The following is a 20058-nucleotide window of genomic DNA, read 5'->3' as shown; positions in this document are numbered from 1 at the left end:
GTAAGAGTATACATTGTATTGGCCACGTGCCATCCAGACAAGCCAAACATTGTGGAACAATAGGAATCTGTGCCCGGACTATCAGCTAAAAATACCCCATTCCCTCTGCTCTGTTGCTTCCTGCGTGTGTTTAAGGGCGTCCCAGGAGGCTGATGAGGATGAAGGGAAAGGAGAACGGACCATTTCCAAGGAAACCGAACCTTTAACTCCCTAAAAGGGAAACGTATATTTTCTGTAGGTCTGTTTTCTGTTTGTTGCCATTTTTGCATGCCTGTGTGACAATATGGAAAGTCTGTAATATGAGTTGTGCCACCTTGGCTTGGATTATTGGAATCCGTGCTTCTACCACAGTCTTTTGCTTCATGGTCTGACTCGTAGACTGCATTCCAGGGTTTGGTAAAGAAGAGGGGAAGGAAAAGAAAGAGCTCCTAAGCAGCAGACCACTGCCTCACACACGTTTTCCACACGTTCAGCGGGTTAGGGTACTGCTTAAGGGCTGGAGGAACACATTTCCATCCCTAGTTGGGCCATACGTAACCTCTTCTATTTCTTCATCACTGACCAAGCCTCAAGCTCTGGATGGTTTTCTCAGTAATCTCAGCTTTCTCTGTGATTTGTGGTAGGTCATTGATCCTTCCTTGGCGTTGGTTGCTTTCCATTTATAAAGTGAGGGAGGGCTTGGCTGATCTTTTGGGGGGAGGATTTCACAGTTAGGGGAGCAAGGCAAAAATAAGGATGTCTCAATGCGGGTCCACAGAGTGATCAGCAGCCTCAGGAAGAAGCAGTCATCTGAGAGCTAAAATGATAACGGGGCAAGGGTCTGTCCCAAATATTTGCGAGATAATGTCAGCATTAATTAAATAGCAACTGTTCGCTGTGGTTGGTTAAACACGGAGCTGCCGACTTCCCGAACATATGCTGGGTGTTAGGCAATGAAAGTGGGTGTTGGTCAACACTGGTTGGCTGATGTCAATATTTACCTTGAGTTAGGGTTGACCATAGCCATAGTTGCCTGAATGAAATTCACAGTTTCCTCTCGAGTATTTGCCCTTTCGTATTTGTCTGTTGGTCCATTCTCCAATAGCATATGAAAGACTGGTTAAATTTTGGTTTACTTTGTCATGCTAACAAAGAACAAAGCCTTGAGATACACATGAAGTTCTATTTTTGGCTCAGTCAGCTGTCTTGAAATAAATGATCTTATCCAGATATTTGCATGGGCAGATTTGGTGAATTTGCTTTCAATAAGGGGAGGTCACAGTTTCTACTTATTGAGAGCGGCTAGTATTGTCCGATACCTCAAATACGTTGTCTTGTTTAATTTCCAGAGCATCTTGTAAGATAGTTATGATCTCGTTTATAGATAAGGAAGCGGAGGCCCCAAGAGAGTCTATAACTCACTCAAATTCTCAAAGGCAGAACCAGGATTTGAATCCAGGGTCTATCAGACTTCAGACGCCATGCCGTGATCATTTGGTCTTCCTGACTCTGGAGTGGACGCTTTGTAAGGACCAGGAAAGTACTTAGGCCACCATTTCGCGATGGAAGCTGCCCATTGCCAGCAGTATTTTCGATAGGCGATGAGCCACGTATGTTACCCTGTGCTTCTCGGTGAGCCCAGCGCCTCCAGGACGTGCAGACGTCGTACTTAGTGGTTCTCATCCCATTGTATGGTCCTCCTCACTGCTCCCCAGGAGCCCCAAGGAGACAGAGACTCTGATTGGCTCTGCCCGCCACTTATTGTTTTCCATTTTCGCCCCACTGCAGAGCCTTGAGACTGTCTCCTATAGAAGATTCTGCCACTTCTATTGTCCTCGCAGACTTTCCCACCGCCCCAGGACCACAGGCTCAGTTGCTCATTGTGGTGGTGTTGGCTCAGCCTCAAGGACAGAGACCTTGAGCCAGCCGACAAGGTTGCTTCTGTCACTACTTCTAAGGCCACAAGCCATGCTTTTGCTTCCCAGTACTTTTGAATTCTCTTCTCTCACCACTTCTCCTTCAGTTTAGCCACATGGTCTCCCAGACTCCCAGCAGCAGATTTCCCCGACAGACAGTTTTGGCTTATGGCCAATCCCTGTCTCTGTGCCTGGATGACCTCAGTTACCAAGTCAACATGGCACTTAATGAGTGCTGCTATGCTGCCCCCTGGTGGAGAGGGTGGAAACAGTGACGCACAGATGACGGCCTTCTTGTTCAGGAGCCACGCAAAGACCCTCTCCTGCTTTCTCAGCCGAAGGTTCGCGTACCTGATTAAAACTAGATTTGGTAGTGCCCGTGGAAAAGCAGCATGGTCGGTAGTTGCCAGCTGTCCAAGGTGAAAAGCAGCTCTGCTTTCTTATGTCGCCAAAGAAGTACACAACCAGTTGGCCTCTAGTGAGAACCGGGGGTTTTCCGTATATTTATTTTCTCTGCCATCCTTCCACTGGATTGTCTATGGTGTGGAAGCTTTGAGAAGCTCCCTGTGAGGTGTGCAGACCTCTGGGTCAAGGCTAATGAAGATCTCAGTCTTTCCAAACACACCCTTTGTTGAGGAACCTTCTGGAGTGTCATAATGGGGGCTTCTCCTTGTATTCTTGCTCACTCCTCATGGACCTCAGGGCCAGGGATAGCTCTCGGTTTGCATGAGGCTGCCATATTTCACGGTATTGCTGTACGTGGGAAGTTGTATCATCAGCCTCAGGGTTGATGTGGGGACGACACAGCATCTAGTGTCTGGGGTCTAGAGGATGATGGAGCAGTGGGCAGGGGGGATGGGTGAGAGAGATTGGAGGAAGCCATGGGTATTCATGGGTGAAAAAGTCAGGTATACTGGGAAGAAAATGAAGCCTCAGTCAGCCTCCTGTTTTTTACCTTGATAGAGCAAGAAGGCATTTCATCTAACCACATGCCAGGGCTGTTAGGTGAATCCAGACAAATCCCGTGTGGACAGGCTGCGTGCAAACCCTGGCCCGAGGCCCCTTCAGCAGGTAGGAACTCAGTCCCTGGCTCCACAGGGCTGACCCCGAGGCTGCCGATCCTCTGACATTCTTGCATTGTTCGCGGCCTTGGTCCTGAACTATTTGCTCTAATCCTTCTCTCTCCACACTCCTTTCTCTGATCCTGATTCTCCTGGTCTCTAACACTGTGATTCCTCATTTTTTTTTAAAAAAAAAAAAACGGATTTCTCTCTCCTATCCATATTCCATTCTTTTTCTCCATCATCATCATTACACCATTGTAATAGTTACCATTTTATTGAGGATTTACTATAGTGTCAAGCACTATGCTAAGCAGTCTCAGTGCATTCGTTCAATTCATTCTGCTTGGGACTCTGTGAGACAGGTGCTTTTATTATTCCCACTTTATTAGATAGTAAAAAACAAAACAAAACAAAAAAAAACCAATGCCACCATCGCCTGGCCAAGATCACACGGCTAATAAGTGGTGAAGTAGGGACTTGGACCTAAGTTTATTTGGTTACATCATTTTGCCTCCTTACCCTGTTTCCACAACGCAGTCTGTGGCTGGGCTTCCTTGGGTCTTCCTGGGTCCAACCCCATTGGCCTACAGTTTTGTCTATACCCTGAAAATAGCGACCCCCCCCGCCCCCACCAGGTTCCCTAGCAAATGGGGTTCTAGCAGGAATGATCTCATCTTGGAATCAGCGTAGACCTTGCATGCTGGTGTTGGGTCAGAGAGGGTCTCCCAGACATTGCTTGTTCTTAACCTAAATCTGTGGAGGACAGACCCCTTTCAGGGATCCCTTCAGGTACTTTGGGGCCCAAGGGCTGAGTGGCCTGAAGGAATCAACTTGGTGCCTAACCCCTGCCTTTCTTCTACATCCCCTGGCAGCATCTCAGGTCCCAGTCATGGGTCCCGTGACCTAGCCATCTCAGCTGCCTGATCTTTTTATTTATTTCTCCTGTGAAAACAGTGCTAGAGAGGTTATCAGAGAAAAATGGGAGAAGGAGCCTATGAATCACACACCTCAGAGTCTCTCTCCTGGGGAAGAGAAGCATCATGAACGAGGCTGAACTGAAACATGGTGAGACAGCCTTTGAGTTCACAAACTTGTTCTACCTCCTCTAGAACTAGAGTGCCTCACAAGTTCATCGAGGTGCTAGATAGAAGGAATATGGCGGTTGCTGGCACCCAGCGAGTATCGGAGAAAGACTCATTCCCTCTTTTGTCTCTTCATTGGGCTTCTCTCCTGTTGAAGTAAAATAACTTGGAGGCTGAAATATACATCCTGTGCCTCTTTCCTGGTGGCCTTAGACTTGTTCTCGAGGACATTCTCAGGTGTCACGCCTTCATATGGGCTTTTGAAATGCCCTTGTCTCCTGAGCTGCTGAGTAGGGATTCCCAACCCTGTAAACAAAACAAAACAAAACAAAACAAACAAAAAACCATGAATTAGAAAAATGGGAATGAATTAAGAAATGACCCAGCCCTAATGGCTTTCAGACATGCCTTGGGGGCAAATTGTTTTCTTCACACAAAATCTTTTCTAGAAATATATTCTAGAAGTCCTTTTTAGAAATCTGTATGTAAAAATGTAGAAAGATAGAAGGAGAGCATTCAAGTGAGCTGTTGGTTTTAGCTGGGGTGTGCACACAGGTATGCGTTTGTGAGTCCCTCCACAATCTCTTTTGGCCTTAGTTTATGCACACATTGATAATGTATGTAATATATGCACATATATCACATCTATATAAACCTGTGGATGTGACCGATATGGTTCTGGAAAATATTTTGTTTGGAGAATTACCAGAGCATGGCCGTGTCATGCCAGAACACCTTCTGGAGACCGGGAACACCTTCTGGAGAGAGGGCTGTGTTGGTGGCCAGGTGTGGCCTCCTCACGAGGAGACACGAGGAATAGACATGCCCCTCTGCAGCCAAGAAAGGGGAAGGACAGTGGCTTTCCTGAGGCCCGTTGGTAGAGGAAGAACCCTCGAGGCCTGGTCTCACTGTTCCCATCACCCACCTCTCCTCTTCTCCACTGTCATCACAGGCAGCCAGCACAGGGCAGGGAGGCGGGAGCTGGGTTGGGCTTCTCTCCCGGGTCCTGGCCCGCGGCAGTGGGACAGTCCCAGGCCTGTGCTCTGGCCCGCAGCACTGTGAGCAGTGAGCCCCCTGGGTTCACCCCCCCCACCCCCCGGGCCGCACCGCACTCTTAAGAGACGAAGTCGTGCCCACATCAGGGCAGCTCACGCTGCTAAGGAAGAAGCACTCTCCCAGGACAGGACTCCGGAAACTCCTAAGCATACGTTGCCCCCTTGGGGCAAAAAATATCCCCAGTGAGCAAAAGCCGGAGAGGCAGGGTGAATAGGAACGACTAAAACTCGTGCGATCCCTGACAGGTCGCAAAACACTGCACATCCATGTGCTCACACGGTCCTCACTGATCCAGCAACGTGTCGGCATCATGATTGCCTTTTGTATCTGAGCAAACGGGAGCTGCAAAAGATGAAGCGATGGGCCCCCGGTCCTCCTCACTGCTTGGCAGCAGCAGAATCTGCCCACACAGGCTCTCTCACCAAAGCCGAGGGCTGCCCGTCTCCCAGCTTGGGGCTCCCCAAGAAAAGGTGCGAGCGGGACACAGAATGGGATTGCAGCCAGGCCATTTGCCTGCCCGGTAGAGGGCAGGGGAAAGTGCCAGCAGGAGGAAGAGAAAGGGCAGAGGGGGAGGGCCAGACCAAAGATTCTGTGCCCCCCTAAGCCAAGGGGGCGGGTCTCTCCTCTGTGCCACTCTGGCTCTTGCCCTCCTGTATACCCCGGATACACGGTAGTGTGGTCTCGGTCTAGAGCCTGCTGTCTGCTGGAGACCGGGAGCTCCCCGAGGCCAGGGTGGCCCCACGGACCGCCACCTCCCCAGTGTCTCCATGCCAAGGGCGTTCACCAGCGGGGGAAGAACGCTGAACGAGGCTTAGTCTCTGGGATGGGCACTACACTGGGGGCTTTTCCGTGAGCTGGAGGGCATTGTTCCCATTTCACAGGTTAGGGAGTTAGACGCAAAGAGGAGATAAGGAATCATTCGGAGGGTTTTCACGGGTAGGAGAGTTCGTAATGGTAGGAAAAGTTGGGAGTTATTATGTCTGCCCAGAAGAGCCGGACGTTTTGGGAAACCTTGTCTAGCTTTCCAAGGGCACAGCCAGCCGGCCAGGCTCTGAACCCAGAGTGAGGTCTCATTAGCATTCAGAGGGGGAAGTGACCGTGGGGGACGCCATCCGGGGCATTGGGAAGAGACAGGCTGTGTTTTAATTACGACCTGGACTTCTGAACAAATCCTTTTCTCTGCTTGTCTGAGCCTTAGAGAAAACAACTTGTGGGAGGTGTGTAGTCGGCAGCTGGGTCCACACTGGTGCCTGTACAGCTGTGTATACATCTGGCACACAGGTGGTGGACTGCATGTGCCTCTTCTCCTTGAATTGCTCTAGGGGTGAGTGGGGGGGGGGGAGGGGTAGGCACAAGAGTCAAGGTGGTGAGGTGAGCTTGACCTGGTCTTTGCCCGGAGGGGGAGAGTTGGGTGGAGAGAAGGGAGAGAAACAGGGCTGCCCCCCTCTTCCTGGTCTGTAATCCCCCGCTGACCGTGACCATTTGAGCCCAGACAACTCCAGCCACTCCTGAGTCAACATGGCGGGCTTTCTTTGTTGAGCTCACCCTGACCCTCCCGTCTCCAACGTGGGGGAGATTTTTGGAGCGGGGGCTGAAATTAAGAAGGGCGGAGAAAGGGGAGGAGATTAACAGGGTAGAAGTTAGACAAGCACAGATGCTACCACCTGCGGCCGCAGATTCTCAAGTGCTTGTTGACTCCCTGGGAGCGTTTGCCTTGGGTCTGTTTAACAGTTCATTCCAGGGGAAGGGGAGGAGAAGGAGGGCTTTGGGGACAAAGGGCCTTTGACCGGGTCCTGGAAAAGCATTGATTAGTTTGCTCAGGTTGGCAAACAGTGACTCGGGACTCGGGGCCAGGGATGAACTGGGTGATTTTCTGCATGGCAATCCAGCATGGAGGCAGGGAAGCAACAGCAAATGTTTGAGGGACTGGTGTGGAGAAGGAAAAGGCGGGGCTGCTGGCATCTGGAATTCTGGTTTTGGGCTGTCGTCAGGGGTAAAGGAGCCACGTCAGCCCCTTGGAAGTTGAGAGGCAGAGGGCAGGCATATCGGGATGGGTGTTTCTAAGGTGCTCTTGATGGCCAAGGGTGGGCGTAGGGGCCGATATGGTGACCCAGGGCCTGGGTTGAGAGACAGCGAGCTCATGCCTTCCTGTGCTGTGCTGGAATCAGCTACCGCCTGGCCTCTGTCCTGGGAGGCCGTTCCGTCATGGATTCACCAGAGGCAGCCTCATTCTCTTCCCCAAGCCTTGGCTTCCTTCACCCGAAGAATCTGAATGGCCTCCGTTTTTCTTTTGCCAATCCATATGCAATGCCTCTTTGGGAACCCCTCCTTCACCTCCTCTCTACCTTCAAAACGATTCCCTTCTTCCAGGAAGCTTCTAAGACAAACATGCAGACTTCACGCCATAAACCAGTATGGCTTCAGAGCTGGGAAGCGATTGATTGTATTACCAACAAACTATGGCTTTATGCCATTCTGTTTTCTGTTCACTGGACATTGCCTTGTACTGTTTGTGTTTTCTGTTTCCCACAGGTAATTCTCTATGGGTAGACATTATTTGATTCTTGTTTGCTTGTTTGCTGTGCTCCACGGGGTTGAGGACCTTGTATAATTTTGTGCCGACAACGGTGACCCACACCTAACAGACACTCCGTGTAGACTTGTTTACACACACGAGTGCTGCCCGGGTGGTGGTTTCTTCCCCTCCTAGTTAAGACAGACAGTGGATGGTGTTAGTGCACGGTAGGTACTTCTGAATGAGGGAGTGAAAAGAAGAGTAGACTGTAAATGAATATCTGAATGAACTTTTGGAATGAATGGGAAAAAAAAAAGGAAAGACTGAATGAGTGAGTGAATGTGGGAAAGAACTTTTGTGTTGGGATTGGCCACACTGAAGCCATTTTGGTGGTCGGCCTGTCTATAGAAAAATGCCCTTCAGTTACTTCTGCTTCCTCAGTTGCTGCCGGCACGAGGCCTGTTAGCAGAACACGGTGGCCTCGGCCACCTGGATGTGCTCTGAGTCCATTGTGTCTTGTCTTCACGGGGGGGTGGGGGGGGTCTTGGAGTTTTTATGCCCTCTGGCCATTTCGTCTTCCTGCCACCATCCCCGCCTACGCCATCTGAACTGTCGGTGTCCGTTGACCTTGCTGGATGTGAGGACAAACAGAGAGATCGGTTTGGGGAGAGATTCTTTTCTCCCTGTTGTGCTAGTACTTAAAAAACAAAACAACTTTATTTTGGAGATACAAAAGTGAGTGGTATAATGCATCAATCCCTGAGATGTTTTCAGGGCATATCATCTCTGTGTTTATGCCAAAGGCGTCGATGAAGGCAATTACGTCATCATGAGGCAGTTTTAAAAAAAGAGAAGAAGAAATAGATCTGCTGTAAATTTTAGTCTGTCCCAGACTGCCCTGAACTGTTACTGGCCTGGGGTGGGGGGACGAAGAAACAAGTGGCTTTTATTGGGACCCGCCGTGTGGCAGTCCCTACGTGAGGCTCTTTGCACAGGTCGTTTTAGGAGAACAAGTTAGATCCATGGGTCAGATCACTCTTACGGAGTCTCCAGCATGTGCAAGAGGTTGTGGGCTATATTCCATAGGCCTTGTTCTTCAACTACAGGCTGTTGGCAGGAGAAGTTATAAACATAGGAAAATCTCAATGATAAGGCAAGATTAAGATGTTTCAAGTTAGCAGTAGGAAGCAATCCCCGGCAGATTTTTGGAGCTGGAAGGAATTGGCCTAACTCCTTAACGACAGCCAGGAAAAGAGTGCAAAGGTGGGGGGCATGGCCTGCCCATAGTTGTGCTGACGGTTGTAAGCGTAGCTCGTAGATCCAGCCCAGTGTATCTTGCTGCTTTTTGTGTCTTGAAACATCTCCAGGAAACAACTGAGTGACCCACTCAGACTGTTCATGGCAGGGTGTTCAAAGGAGAGGCAGTTCCTTCACATTGAGGCAGGGGAGGCTGGCTGGACCCAAGACGGTGGTTGGTGCCTTGTCCTGAGGGCGGGTTGGATTCAGTTAGACCAAACAGAGAAGGGCGGGCTTTGCGGGAGGGTGGATTGGTGTAAATGGTGTAAATACGCCCAGAAGCGAATCAGGCACGGTGTGTTTGCAGGAGTGGAGACATCATCGTCATCATCATCCTCCTCCAGCTCTGCCCACCAGGAGCCCGGGAGCTTCCCCGTCTCCAGATTGGGGGTTCTGGTCCCCTCCTCTCTGGTTCCCTGCTGCTGCCGTATCAGTGACCCTTGTCTCTGCTCCACCCTTCGTACTACAAAGAGTTGCTTTTCCTAAACAGGGCTCTTACCGTGTTAAAAATTGCTCAGGGACTCTCCATTGCTTGCCACACGCTGTTCAGCCTGAGCGTGTGAGCGGTCACGACTGGCCTCACCTGTCCCCCAACTCTTGAGCCGCCCCACCTCCAGCCTGCTGGAGCACACCCGGGCACTGTTGCGACTTCAGACCTTCACACAGGGGGTCCCCTCCTCCCCACCCCTTTAGGTCGTCAGCCTGCCAGCCTTCCTGTCTTTCCTTTCACCAAGATGCACTGACCTCATGATAAAAGGCAGCTGACTCTAGGCACCACCCCCCCCCCCCATCGGATCGTTCTTGTTTCCTCCTCTGTGTCCTGCCGCTGTCATTTAGATGTGTCCTGTCTCTTCCGTTAGCCTGCGCTCATTTCTGAAAGGGATTTTCTTTTATTCATCTCACGTCACTAGTCCCTACCGCTTTGGTTCGGCATAGACAGACACCCCCTTCTGTGGCTTGTTGAAATTAACTGAAATGAAATAAGAACGAAGGCCTGAGAGCTGCGTTCACCCAACGCCACGCTGGGAAGCCGGGGTGCAGTTTATCCCTCCGAAACCAGATGACGCGTCGGTACGCCCTGGCCGGCTTGCTACAGGTTCACGTTCTGGGGCTCCCCCTTTTGCGCACCGATGGGAGCGGGCCCGGACATCTGGGTTACTCCCCAGGGATTCTGGGCAGCTGCCTGGCGCTGTATGTAGACCACCCTCCGGGAGGACCATGTCCTAGATGACCCCAGTTACACCCTGGGCATTAGCTCAGACTGTTCCCAGCGCCTCTGCCCCTGCGTTTTGTAAGCCTCTGTGCGTCACTCACCCGAATCCCTTGGTTCGGCCTCCTCCGGGAACCCAGCATCTGGATTTCAAGTGTATTTCGTTCCCAAACATCCTCACCCCGGGGCTTGGAGTCTCGGGTGCTGTTGACCTGAGGCCAGCTGGCCCCCATCCGACCTTTCTCAAAGACCCTGCTTCCCTTTCTCCCCTGCTGCCAGGCTGTTTGCTGTCAAATGTGGGGGCTGCTTCGAGGCCATCGCGCCCAATGAGTTCGTCATGCGGGCCCAGAAGAGTGTGTACCACCTGAGCTGCTTCTGCTGCTGTGTCTGTGAGCGGCAGCTCCAGAAGGGCGATGAGTTTGTCCTGAAGGAGGGGCAGCTGCTCTGCAAAGGGGACTATGAGAAGGAGCGGGAGCTACTGAGCCTGGTGAGCCCAGCGGCGTCAGACTCAGGTGAGTGTGGCGCGGGAGGTGGGTGGGGATGCGGGACGCGGGGGGCAGCGGGGTGGGCTGACGGTCTGGTCTGCATTGCTTTTGCCCTAGAGGACCAGCCACCGGGGCAGCCCAGCTCCACGGCAAAGCAGCTCTGTGCATCATGGGCAGTACCTTTGTAAGGTTGGCGTGATCTCTTACTGGTCAGGAATTGCCATGGTGATGCCGTGTAACAAATTAGCCCCAGATTCCTCGCGTCACAACTGTCAATGCTTACTCATGCGTTCCCAAGCCTCTCGGTTAACGGCAGTGACTCTGCTTCAGGCTGAGGGTCTGCAGCTCACCTGGGATCTGCTGAGCTCAGCTCTAGGCCGCAGACCAGGCTCGAGTCCGCTCTGCGTGATTCACGCCAGGCTCCAGGCTTGAGAAGCGGCAGGTCCAGGGTGTGGTCTTCTCTTGCCAATGACAAAAGTGCCAGGGGGCACGCCCGACCCTACCTGTGCCTTTCCGGCCTCCGTTCATACCATATTTGCTAACGGTTCACCAGCTAAAGCAAATTAAAAGCTTAAGCCCAAGGGCGCCCGGGGGGCTCAGCCGGTGAAGCGTCTGACCCTTCATTTCAGCTGAGGTCACGATCTCTCGGTTTGTGGGTTTGAATCCCGCATCGGGCTCCGCAGCTGGCAGTGTGTAGCCTGCTTGGGATTCTCTCTCTCTCTCTGCCTCTCCCCTGCTCATGCTGTCTCTGTCTCTCTCAAATAAATAAATAAAACACTTTTAAAAACTTAAAAGGCTCGAGCCCGAAGTCCAGGGGAGGAGAAGTACACTACATGCGCCTCAGATCCCTGCACAGGTATAGTTATGTGATACTGTTCCAGGGTGTGATGAGTTGGAACCAGTAATGCAGTCTACCGTAATCACTGAGCTGCTCTAAGCCTCTGTTTCCTCATCTGTCAAGTGGGAAAGCTGGGATCTGTCTGAGGCTCCGTGGGTCACACAGAGAAAGGAACTAGAAAATGTCTGTACCACACCCCAACCCCCACCCTTCCTGCCTTGGAAGGGTGTGTGTGTGTGTGTGTGTGTGTGTGTGTGTGTGTGTGTGTGTGTGTTGCAGGGGTCGGGGGGAGGGTTGGAGAGGTCCCGAGATTGTATACAGCAGGTTTCAGGAGGCCAGAGAAATTGAACTAAAAGTGTCATGAGGCTGAGCACGTGTTTCCCCAGGGCGGCATTTGTCTGGCTTGCCCCCCCACCCCTCCAAATCTACGAGAGCCGCGTGGCCTTACTAAATTCTTGCCGTCTTGCTATCGCTGATCCCAGTGCAATTCCAGCGCCCTCAGCATGGCTGTGACCTCACATCATGCACCTCTTCAGGCTCTCAGGGGGCCTCTGAGACCTCCCACTCTTCATCTGGACTTTGCTGGATCCCAAGCACATCAGTGTCTCCAGCACTCCCCCCCACACCTTGAATTTTCATTCCCTCTCTGCCTCTCTCCCGCACTTTGGGGTCTTGCTGGCACAGTCTTTCAGCTTCTGTCTCGGGGCTCTTGCACCAAGGAAGACTCTTAATCCCTCGTGCGGGTGAGTTTACCCTTAACTTCTCCTACGGGGCCACGGACCCACTTTATTGCAGTTGCCTGTCTGGCTGTTTGTTGTTCTTGCCAAGTGCTAAGCCCCGGGAGGGACAGCATGTGTCTCTTTTTACCACCGTGTCCCCAGGGCTTAGCACAGGCCCGGAACACTGAGGGTGCTCGATTGAGATCTTTGTGAGGGAAGGAATAAACTCATGAAACAAAAGCACTGTGGCAAGACGCTTGAGTCCACGGGGTGTGGGGACGGCTGGGGGCCTCACCCTGGCTGCACCACGGATAGCGATGTGACTTGGGGCAACTTTCTGAACCTCTCTAAGCCTCAGTTTCCACAGCTGTAAAGTGATAATCATGGCTAACTGACAGTTCATGCACACTAAAAGCCTGCTGTGTGGTAAACGCTGGTCCTTAGCGAACGCCTGCCGGCCTGGGCTCTTCATAGCAGTGTGTTTGCTTCCTGCACCTTCCAGTTGGTTCTTCTCGCCGGGCTCTGCTTGCAGCCTTAAGTAAGCCAACACGAGGACATCCCCACTCCTACTGGGCTTGCCAGTCTTAAGTTTTCCTGGATTTGTTTTCATTTGAAAGCAATTCCTTCTCAGGAACACTGCCACTGACATAATGAGTATCTCATCTGGGCTAATTGGGCCCATTCTAAACCAAGCTTCGTGGCCTCCACTCGGTATACAAAGGTCAGCTCACCCGGTATTACCCCTTAGGAGTCTTGCTGTGGCCCACCCACTTAGGCCTCCTTCCCGGAATATTGCAAAATCTTCAAATTCCCAAAGGGCTTAGGTGCCATGGTGATCAGAATGCCAGCATGACTTCATAAAGATAGGCACATCCAAAGGGACATACCATTCTTTCTCACATGGAAAGAAATGCTGTGGTCGAGCCTTTCTTGGTACGTGGGGCTTGACGATGAATTTATCCAGTTGGCCCCTGTGTTAAAGACTCACAGATTTTAATTGGCTCCAGACTTAGTACAAGGCATTAAGGTATCATGTCCCCACCCCACTCCCCACGCGAAGACAAAAAAAAAAAAAAAAAAAAAAGAAGCTGGGTCTGAGCAGCGTTAATAGAAGTATAACTTCCAGGGGCGCCTGGGTGGCTCAGTCGGTTGAGCATCCGACTTCGGCGCAGGTCATGATCTCGCGGTCCGTGAGTTCGAGCCCCGCGTCGGGCTCTGGTGCTGACAGCTCGGAGCCTGGAGCCTGTTTCAGATTCTGTGTCTCCCTCTCTCTCTGCCGCTCTCCCGCTCACGCTCTGTCTCTCTCTCTGTCAAAAATAAATAAACATTAAAAAAAAAAAAGGTATAACTTCCAGAGCATGGGAACTACAAGACACCCACTTTTCTGACCCCACTCTCAGCCATATGTTCAGTTCTGAGCATTTTCTTTTGAGGCTGATAGTGACAAAGTAGAGCTTTCTGGTTGATCTGTGTACAGATTCATTCAGTAGATGTAGGCTGAGTGTTTGCCTTATGCTGGGGAAGGAGTCCTAATGTGAATGGTAAGAATGATGTGGGGGTGGGGTGATCTCAAAACCATGTCAGGTGAAGAAATTAGAAAAGTAAAGACTACATAAAGGCATAGCTGCTGCCTTCAAATGGGTGGATCAGACCCATTTCTAACTTCAGAGAGCAGAGAATTCACTTTGTTAATTATTTAACAAAAGCATTGAGTGCTCACGTTATAGATGCAAAGGTACAGGCAAGGGATTTGGACTCCACGTTGGGACTGTTAGGGTGTCATTGCAATTATTAGAGCTAACAAAGAGCAGGGCTACTCAAGGACTCCCACTTGTTGAAACGAGTATCGTTGTGGTGGGGGAGGAGAGTGGTTTTAGAGGACTTCCATCCCTTTCAACTTGAAAAATCATTGTTTTGCTGCTATAAGCAAAATGACAAAGTCGCAGTCGGAATCCAGCTTCTGTATTTTCTGTAGCATTCATCTTGTCAATTATATAAACATTACCTGTCTTACGTCACAAAGTGTTTTGTGTGCCGGAGTGCCTGGGTGGCTCAGTCGGTTGAGCGTCCGACTTCGGCTCAAGTCATGATCTCATGGTCCGTCGGTTCGAGCCCCGCGTCGGGCTCTGTGCTGGCAGCTCGGAGCCTGGAGCCCACTTCGGATTCCGTGTCTCTCTCTCTCTCTCTGCTTCTCCCTTGCTTGTGCCCTATCTCTCTCTGCCTCTCAAAAATAAATAGACGTTAAGAAAAAAAATTAAAAACAAAGTGTTTTGTGTGCCAAATCCTGCCTCGCTAACAGGACAAGCTTCTGAGCACCAGGATGGTACGTATAACTTCCTTTGTTCCCCAAACAAAGTGTAGGGTGGGGCCAACGGAAGAGTGAGTGATCAGTAAGTCCCTAAGGAGCTGAATTACATTTCAGGGAAAGAAGTCCTCCTCGCATTAGGGGTTTAGAGAGACCAAGCCATTTTTAGGAGGTGTCACGGTCCAAATACAATTCCTCCTCTCATTTCTGTCTGGAGCGCTCCACATACTGTAGGTGCCTGGTAAATATTTGTCGAGGGAATGATCAAATGGGCTGTCGTCTTTAACGTTTTTATCAATGACTTGGATGAAGACGCAGAGGGCAGGTTTATTCGATCTGCAGATGACACAAAGCAGGCCGGGAAGGCCGGTGTGGCAGCTGACACTCTCAACGGTCAAAAAGATTTTGACGAGCTCACAGAATAGCACAAAGTGGGCAAGATGAAATTTAACTTGTGGGTTACCAGTTCCACAATTCACTGGTAATTGTATGGCACGGCGCCTGTTTTGATGGAATCCCACATGGGGTTTACTTGGCCGTAAAGTGGACGGGAGCCCCCAGGGATGCTGTCTTAATGGACCTACCATGTCCCTAACGTAATAGTAGCTCCAGCTCTGCATTCCTTAGGGCACATGTATTTGGTCTAATTTTAAGTGATGCGTTTTAGGACGTCACTGACAACCCAGAGAGGGTCTGGAGGACAGCGATGGGCTTATTAAACAATAGATAGCTAAAGAAACGCAGTGCATTTCGTTTTGGGAAAGTAGGGCTAAGGGATAACAGGAGAGTTCTGCCCATTACGTGGGGGCGAAATGACAGATTCTGGTGTCCAGCAGGGGTACCGACCAGACCCTTTATGAGAAGTGAAAAAGACTTGTGTCTCAACATTTTAATTGCAGTGGGCGGAAGACGAGGCCAGTGACCTCTAGGGCTATTTAAATCTAGGGTTCTAGAATCTATGGTTTTATGATGCTGACTGTTCTGACTTACACAAGAGCATGCGACATATTTACAGCCAAAAGGAACACCAAATTTGGAGATACTTAGCTGCTGGATCTCTTTTCTAGTGTGGCCAGAAAAGCTTCTTTTATCCTGGTCCAGCTTTGCCAGGGGCCTGGAAGCAAGCTCCCAAGAAGAAAAATGGAATTTGTAGGAACAAAATCAGCCAGTGTCCCTGACATAGGACAGTCCTTTGAGTTGCATATGGAGAGCTTCACACTCCCAGGGTCCAAGATCTCTTTTCTCTGTCTCGTTCTTTCCCATTCTTCCAACTCTCACTTAGAAGAGACTGTTCTCTCTAAAAATATGCAGTCTTTCTAGAATGTACCACCCAGAAGGGGATGAAATCTTCCACATGTGGTCTGAAGTAGCACAATGTTGTTATTACTATTTGTCATGGGTGTCACATTCGTTCTATTGATGTGGCCCGTGGTTTCATTGGCTTTTTTTGACCGTGGTGGGGGCTTGGGGGCTGCCTGTAGGCAACCATGGCTCCTGGCTGGTCCATGTTTCATTTCTTAGTTATCTACCCCCTCTTACCTTCAGGTTTCAGCATCAGAGGTCATCTGAGAGTGACTTGTGCAGCAGTTTTTAAAACCTTTTTATTTTGATGGGGCTCCTGGGTGGCTCCGTTGGTTAAGCATCTGACTCTTGATTTCAGCTCAGGTCATGATCTCATGGTTCAGGAGTTCAAACCCTGCGTCCGGGTGAGCTGACACGCTAAGCTCCATGCTGGAGCCTGCTTGGGATTCTCTCTTCTCTCCCTCTCTTTTTGCCCCTCCCCCCAACTTGATCTCTCTCTCTCTCTCAAAATAAATAAACATTTTTTCTTAATTTTGCAATAAAATTTTAGATTTATAGAACAATTGCAAAATAAGACAGAAGTTCCCATATAGCCTGAATGTTTCCCTGAATGTTAACATTTCACATTTATGTGTACATTTTGATACATATATAGTGTGAACTAAGAAATTAACCTAGGTATAGTACTATTAACTAAACTATATAAACTAAAGCTATTATTTGATTTCACTAGATTTTCTACTAATGTCTTTATCCATTTCAATCCATATTCAATCCAGGTTACCAGGTTGTGTTTCGTTTTATGTCATTTTTATGTTATATTGCCTTTCTTTTTTCCCCCATTTTTGGGATCACTGATGTCAGAATTTCATTTCTTGCCCCTCCCTCTGACAATATCTTTATGTTTCATTTTTTTTTATCGGCCCTCACCATCGACTCAAACTGTGTTTTTTGCTTGTCCGTTCTGTGACTTGTTTACCATTTTAAGGCTTTCTTTCCTGAAGAGCAGCGTGCATTAACATTTTTTTAATGTTTATTTATTTTTGAGAGAGAGAGACAGGGTGTGAGCAGGGGAGGGGCAGAGAGGGAGGGAGATACAGAATCCGAAGCAGGCTCCAGGCTCTGAGCTGTCAGCACAGAACCTGACGCGGGGCTCGAACTCAGGAACCGCGAGATCGTGACCTGAGCCAAAGTCACCTAACCGACGGAGCCACCCAGGCACCCCTAAGCATGCATCTTAGATTATGCCCAGAATTGATTCCTTGGCTGTTAGGTTCTTCCAGAGTTCAAACCATTAATTCCTCTTGGCTTACTAACACTTCCTCGATCAGAACTAAAGTCGAGGGTAGCTGGCCCTGCATTCCTCCTTTTCTGAGAGTTGAAACCATCAGCAGGGTAAGGCAGGGCTCTCTTCCATGCTCTGCTTTTGTAGAGGGATTTTCCCAAAGGAAGCCTGGGCCAAGATCCCCGTCATGAGGATGTCTTTCTGCAAAGGAGGTTTTAGATTTCAAATAAATACAGCAATTCCATGGCCTCTGTTTGCCTAGTAGTACGCACTGCTTGGGAAGGCTTCTACCCCTTCTTACTTCATGGTCTACACTCCCCTGGCCCCAGCACAGTGCCCGGCATGCAACAGGTGCTCAGTAAATGTTTGCTTATTGTGTGAATAAATGAACTTTTTGTCCTGTTCTTACTAGCCTCTGAGGTCCTTAGCAGAGAAGCACCAGTCTCCAATATGACTCTTACTAGGATCTGGAATGCAGATTCCTGATACATACTGAAGTTTGGGGGTCCTTCTCTCTCAATTTTCCTTAGGATGTGGGTTATTGCCACTTTAGGAAGTCTAGATGCTTCTCTTGTTACTCTAATTGTGCAATACATCTCTTTTTCCTTCCTTTCTGAGTCAGGTTTAGATATTTGTTTTAATTTCCTTCCACAACCTTGGAATTTTTTTTTTAATTCATTATAGGGGGGCCTGGGTGGTGCAGTCGGTTAAGCGTCTGACTCTTGGTTTCAGCTTAGGTCGTGATCTCAAGGTTTGTGAGTTTGAGCCCCTTATAGGTCTCTGTGCTGCCAGTGTGGAGCCTGCTTGGGATTCTCTTTCTCCCTTTCTCTTTGTCCCTCCCCCACTTTCTCTCTCTCTCCCTCTCTCAAAATAAATAAATAAACTGTAAAAAAAAAAATTCACTACAGAACTAATGAGCCTATCTTGGTTCCAATGTATCTTGGGACGTAGAGAGGAAGTGGTTGCCTGACAAGTTTGGAAAAATGCCTGACTGTCCTATAGGATTATCCCTGTCAGTTCATAGTCATGAATTTCAGGATGCAAGATTGAAAGAAAAAGTGAGCAGGAGGTATGAGGGAGTGTCATTTTCCTTATAGTAGTGCAGAGGGCTTGGGTCTAAAGTTAGGTCTGCATTTGAGTCTTGTCCCATACTCACAGCAGTGCGACCTTGGGAAAATTACTTCCCCTGTCCGGATTCTCTTTCTGAATCAGTGAAAAGTGGTCAAGGGCCTGAAACTTGGTCCATGTTTAGTATATGGCAGGCATGTTATTGTCTCCTGGCTCAAGGGTTTGGTAGCTCATGGCTCATATGCTTATTTTTCATCAAAGATCCATCATTTACAAAAGTCTCGTCTTCTGTCTTTGCTGTTCTGTTTTGGATGCTTCTGGAGAGCTGACCTGGGGCCATGTCAGGGCATACAGAGAGTCTGTCATTTTGCGTGGCTAGGATGTATGGGCTAGAGATGGACTGAGTTACCCCATTGGCCTGCAGGTCTCAGAGGTGCTCCCCACTCTCTGAAAATTATAGGTAGTTCTGCATCTTGGAAAGTCAGTGCAGGCCAGGAGGAAACCATCTTGCAGTCACCTCTGGGATTTCATAGGGATTTCAAGCAAGAATAGGAAGCATGTGTTGAACTCAGCTACTGTTCTTTTATAGACTGGGGAACTGAGGTTTAGAGTGATTCTGCTCTGAGCTCTTTTGGGCGCCCAAGTATCTTCTTATTCCTGAACATGACGTATTCTGGAATGTGGCTATCCTGGGGGGTGGCTCTCTCCATGCCTCTTGGTCCGAGGGTGGTGGCATGTCTCCTGTCTTCAAATGAATTGCTTTGGGAATGGATTGTTCTTCGCATCTGCAGCGCTAGTCTTGGATTCCACGAAGGACCTTTGAACCTGACAGTTACCTGTTCGTGAATAGGCCTGCTGTGGTTGCTCTGTGACACACTGTCATCTGTTTATGTCCTTCCAGGCAGTCACCTTATCAACCTTTAATCCAACAGATATTTCTTATAGATGCCTACACTGTCTCAGGATCTCTGCTAAATGCTGTATTTTAGTTGCAGGAAAAGAAGGGCAGAGGAGTTCGAGAACACGGAACAACGCAAGTCAGGGAAATGTCCCAAAGCCAACCTCCTAATGCCTGGGGAGCAGGGAGGCCCAGATATAAAGTGATAGAAGGAGGCTGAGAGCTGGGAAAGGGACAGCCTGGAGATTGGTTTTGTTATTCTTTCCTTTAAGAAACAAAGGGGCGAGCCTTTAAAAAACAGCAAGAAAAACCTTAAGGATTAAAATACTCTGATAAATAGTATAGTTGTTAAAAAAATATTTCAATCATATTTTATGTTTTCCTCTAAAGCAGTGTTTTCAGAAGACTCCTCTAAATAGCATTTTCCAGAAAATTCTAGCTACAGATTGGTAAAATATATACATATTTTTATCATGACCTGTTATACACATTTTGTGCATGTGTGTATGAAATCACGTTTCAACACATTGACGTGATGATATTTTCTATTCTCTTTATTTTTTAATTATAGTCTTATCTTTATTAATGTCATAACCCACCATTGGATCATGGCCCAAAGTTCAAAAAATACTGCTTCTAAGGGCAATTACTTAGAAACCTATCCCCAGGTTTTGGGATTGGTATGAATTCTTCAAATTTCAAGCCAATAGCTCTGTTTTAATCTTGGTTTTTTTGGGGTTTTTTTTTTTTTTTTTTTTTTTTACATTTATTCATGTTTGGGAGACAGAGAGACAGAGCGCCAGTGGGGGTGGGGCAGAGAGAGAGGGAGACACAGAATCCGAAGCAGGCTCCGGGCTCCGAGCTGTCAGCACAGAGCCCGATGCGGGGCTCAAACTCGCAAACTGCGAGATCATGACCTGAGCCAAAGTTGGACTCTTAACTGACTGAGCCACCCAGGCGCCCCTCTGTTTTAATCTTCTATATCTACTCATCTGTGTTAGGTACTGAAAACAAGACTAGACACCGAGGAGATCATCTGG

At 49.1% G+C, this 20058-nt stretch overlaps 1 protein-coding gene across 2 annotated transcripts in view; it reads left to right on the top strand.

Moving 5' to 3' along the window:
• LMX1A (LIM homeobox transcription factor 1 alpha) overlaps positions 1-20058 on the top strand; it is a 161179-nt gene that overhangs the window by 100237 nt on the left and 40884 nt on the right. For both annotated transcript variants that reach the window (XM_027075040.2, XM_027075039.2), the window contains exon 4: positions 10398-10630. In XM_027075040.2, coding sequence (XP_026930841.2) covers positions 10398-10630 — 233 coding nt within the window. The remainder of the gene's footprint in view (positions 1-10397; positions 10631-20058) is intronic.

The sequence above is a fragment of the Acinonyx jubatus genome, chromosome E4 (assembly GCF_027475565.1).
Source record: "Acinonyx jubatus isolate Ajub_Pintada_27869175 chromosome E4, VMU_Ajub_asm_v1.0, whole genome shotgun sequence".
NCBI classification, from domain to species: domain Eukaryota; kingdom Metazoa; phylum Chordata; class Mammalia; order Carnivora; family Felidae; genus Acinonyx; species Acinonyx jubatus.
This window is presented reverse-complemented; position numbering and strand designations above follow the sequence as displayed.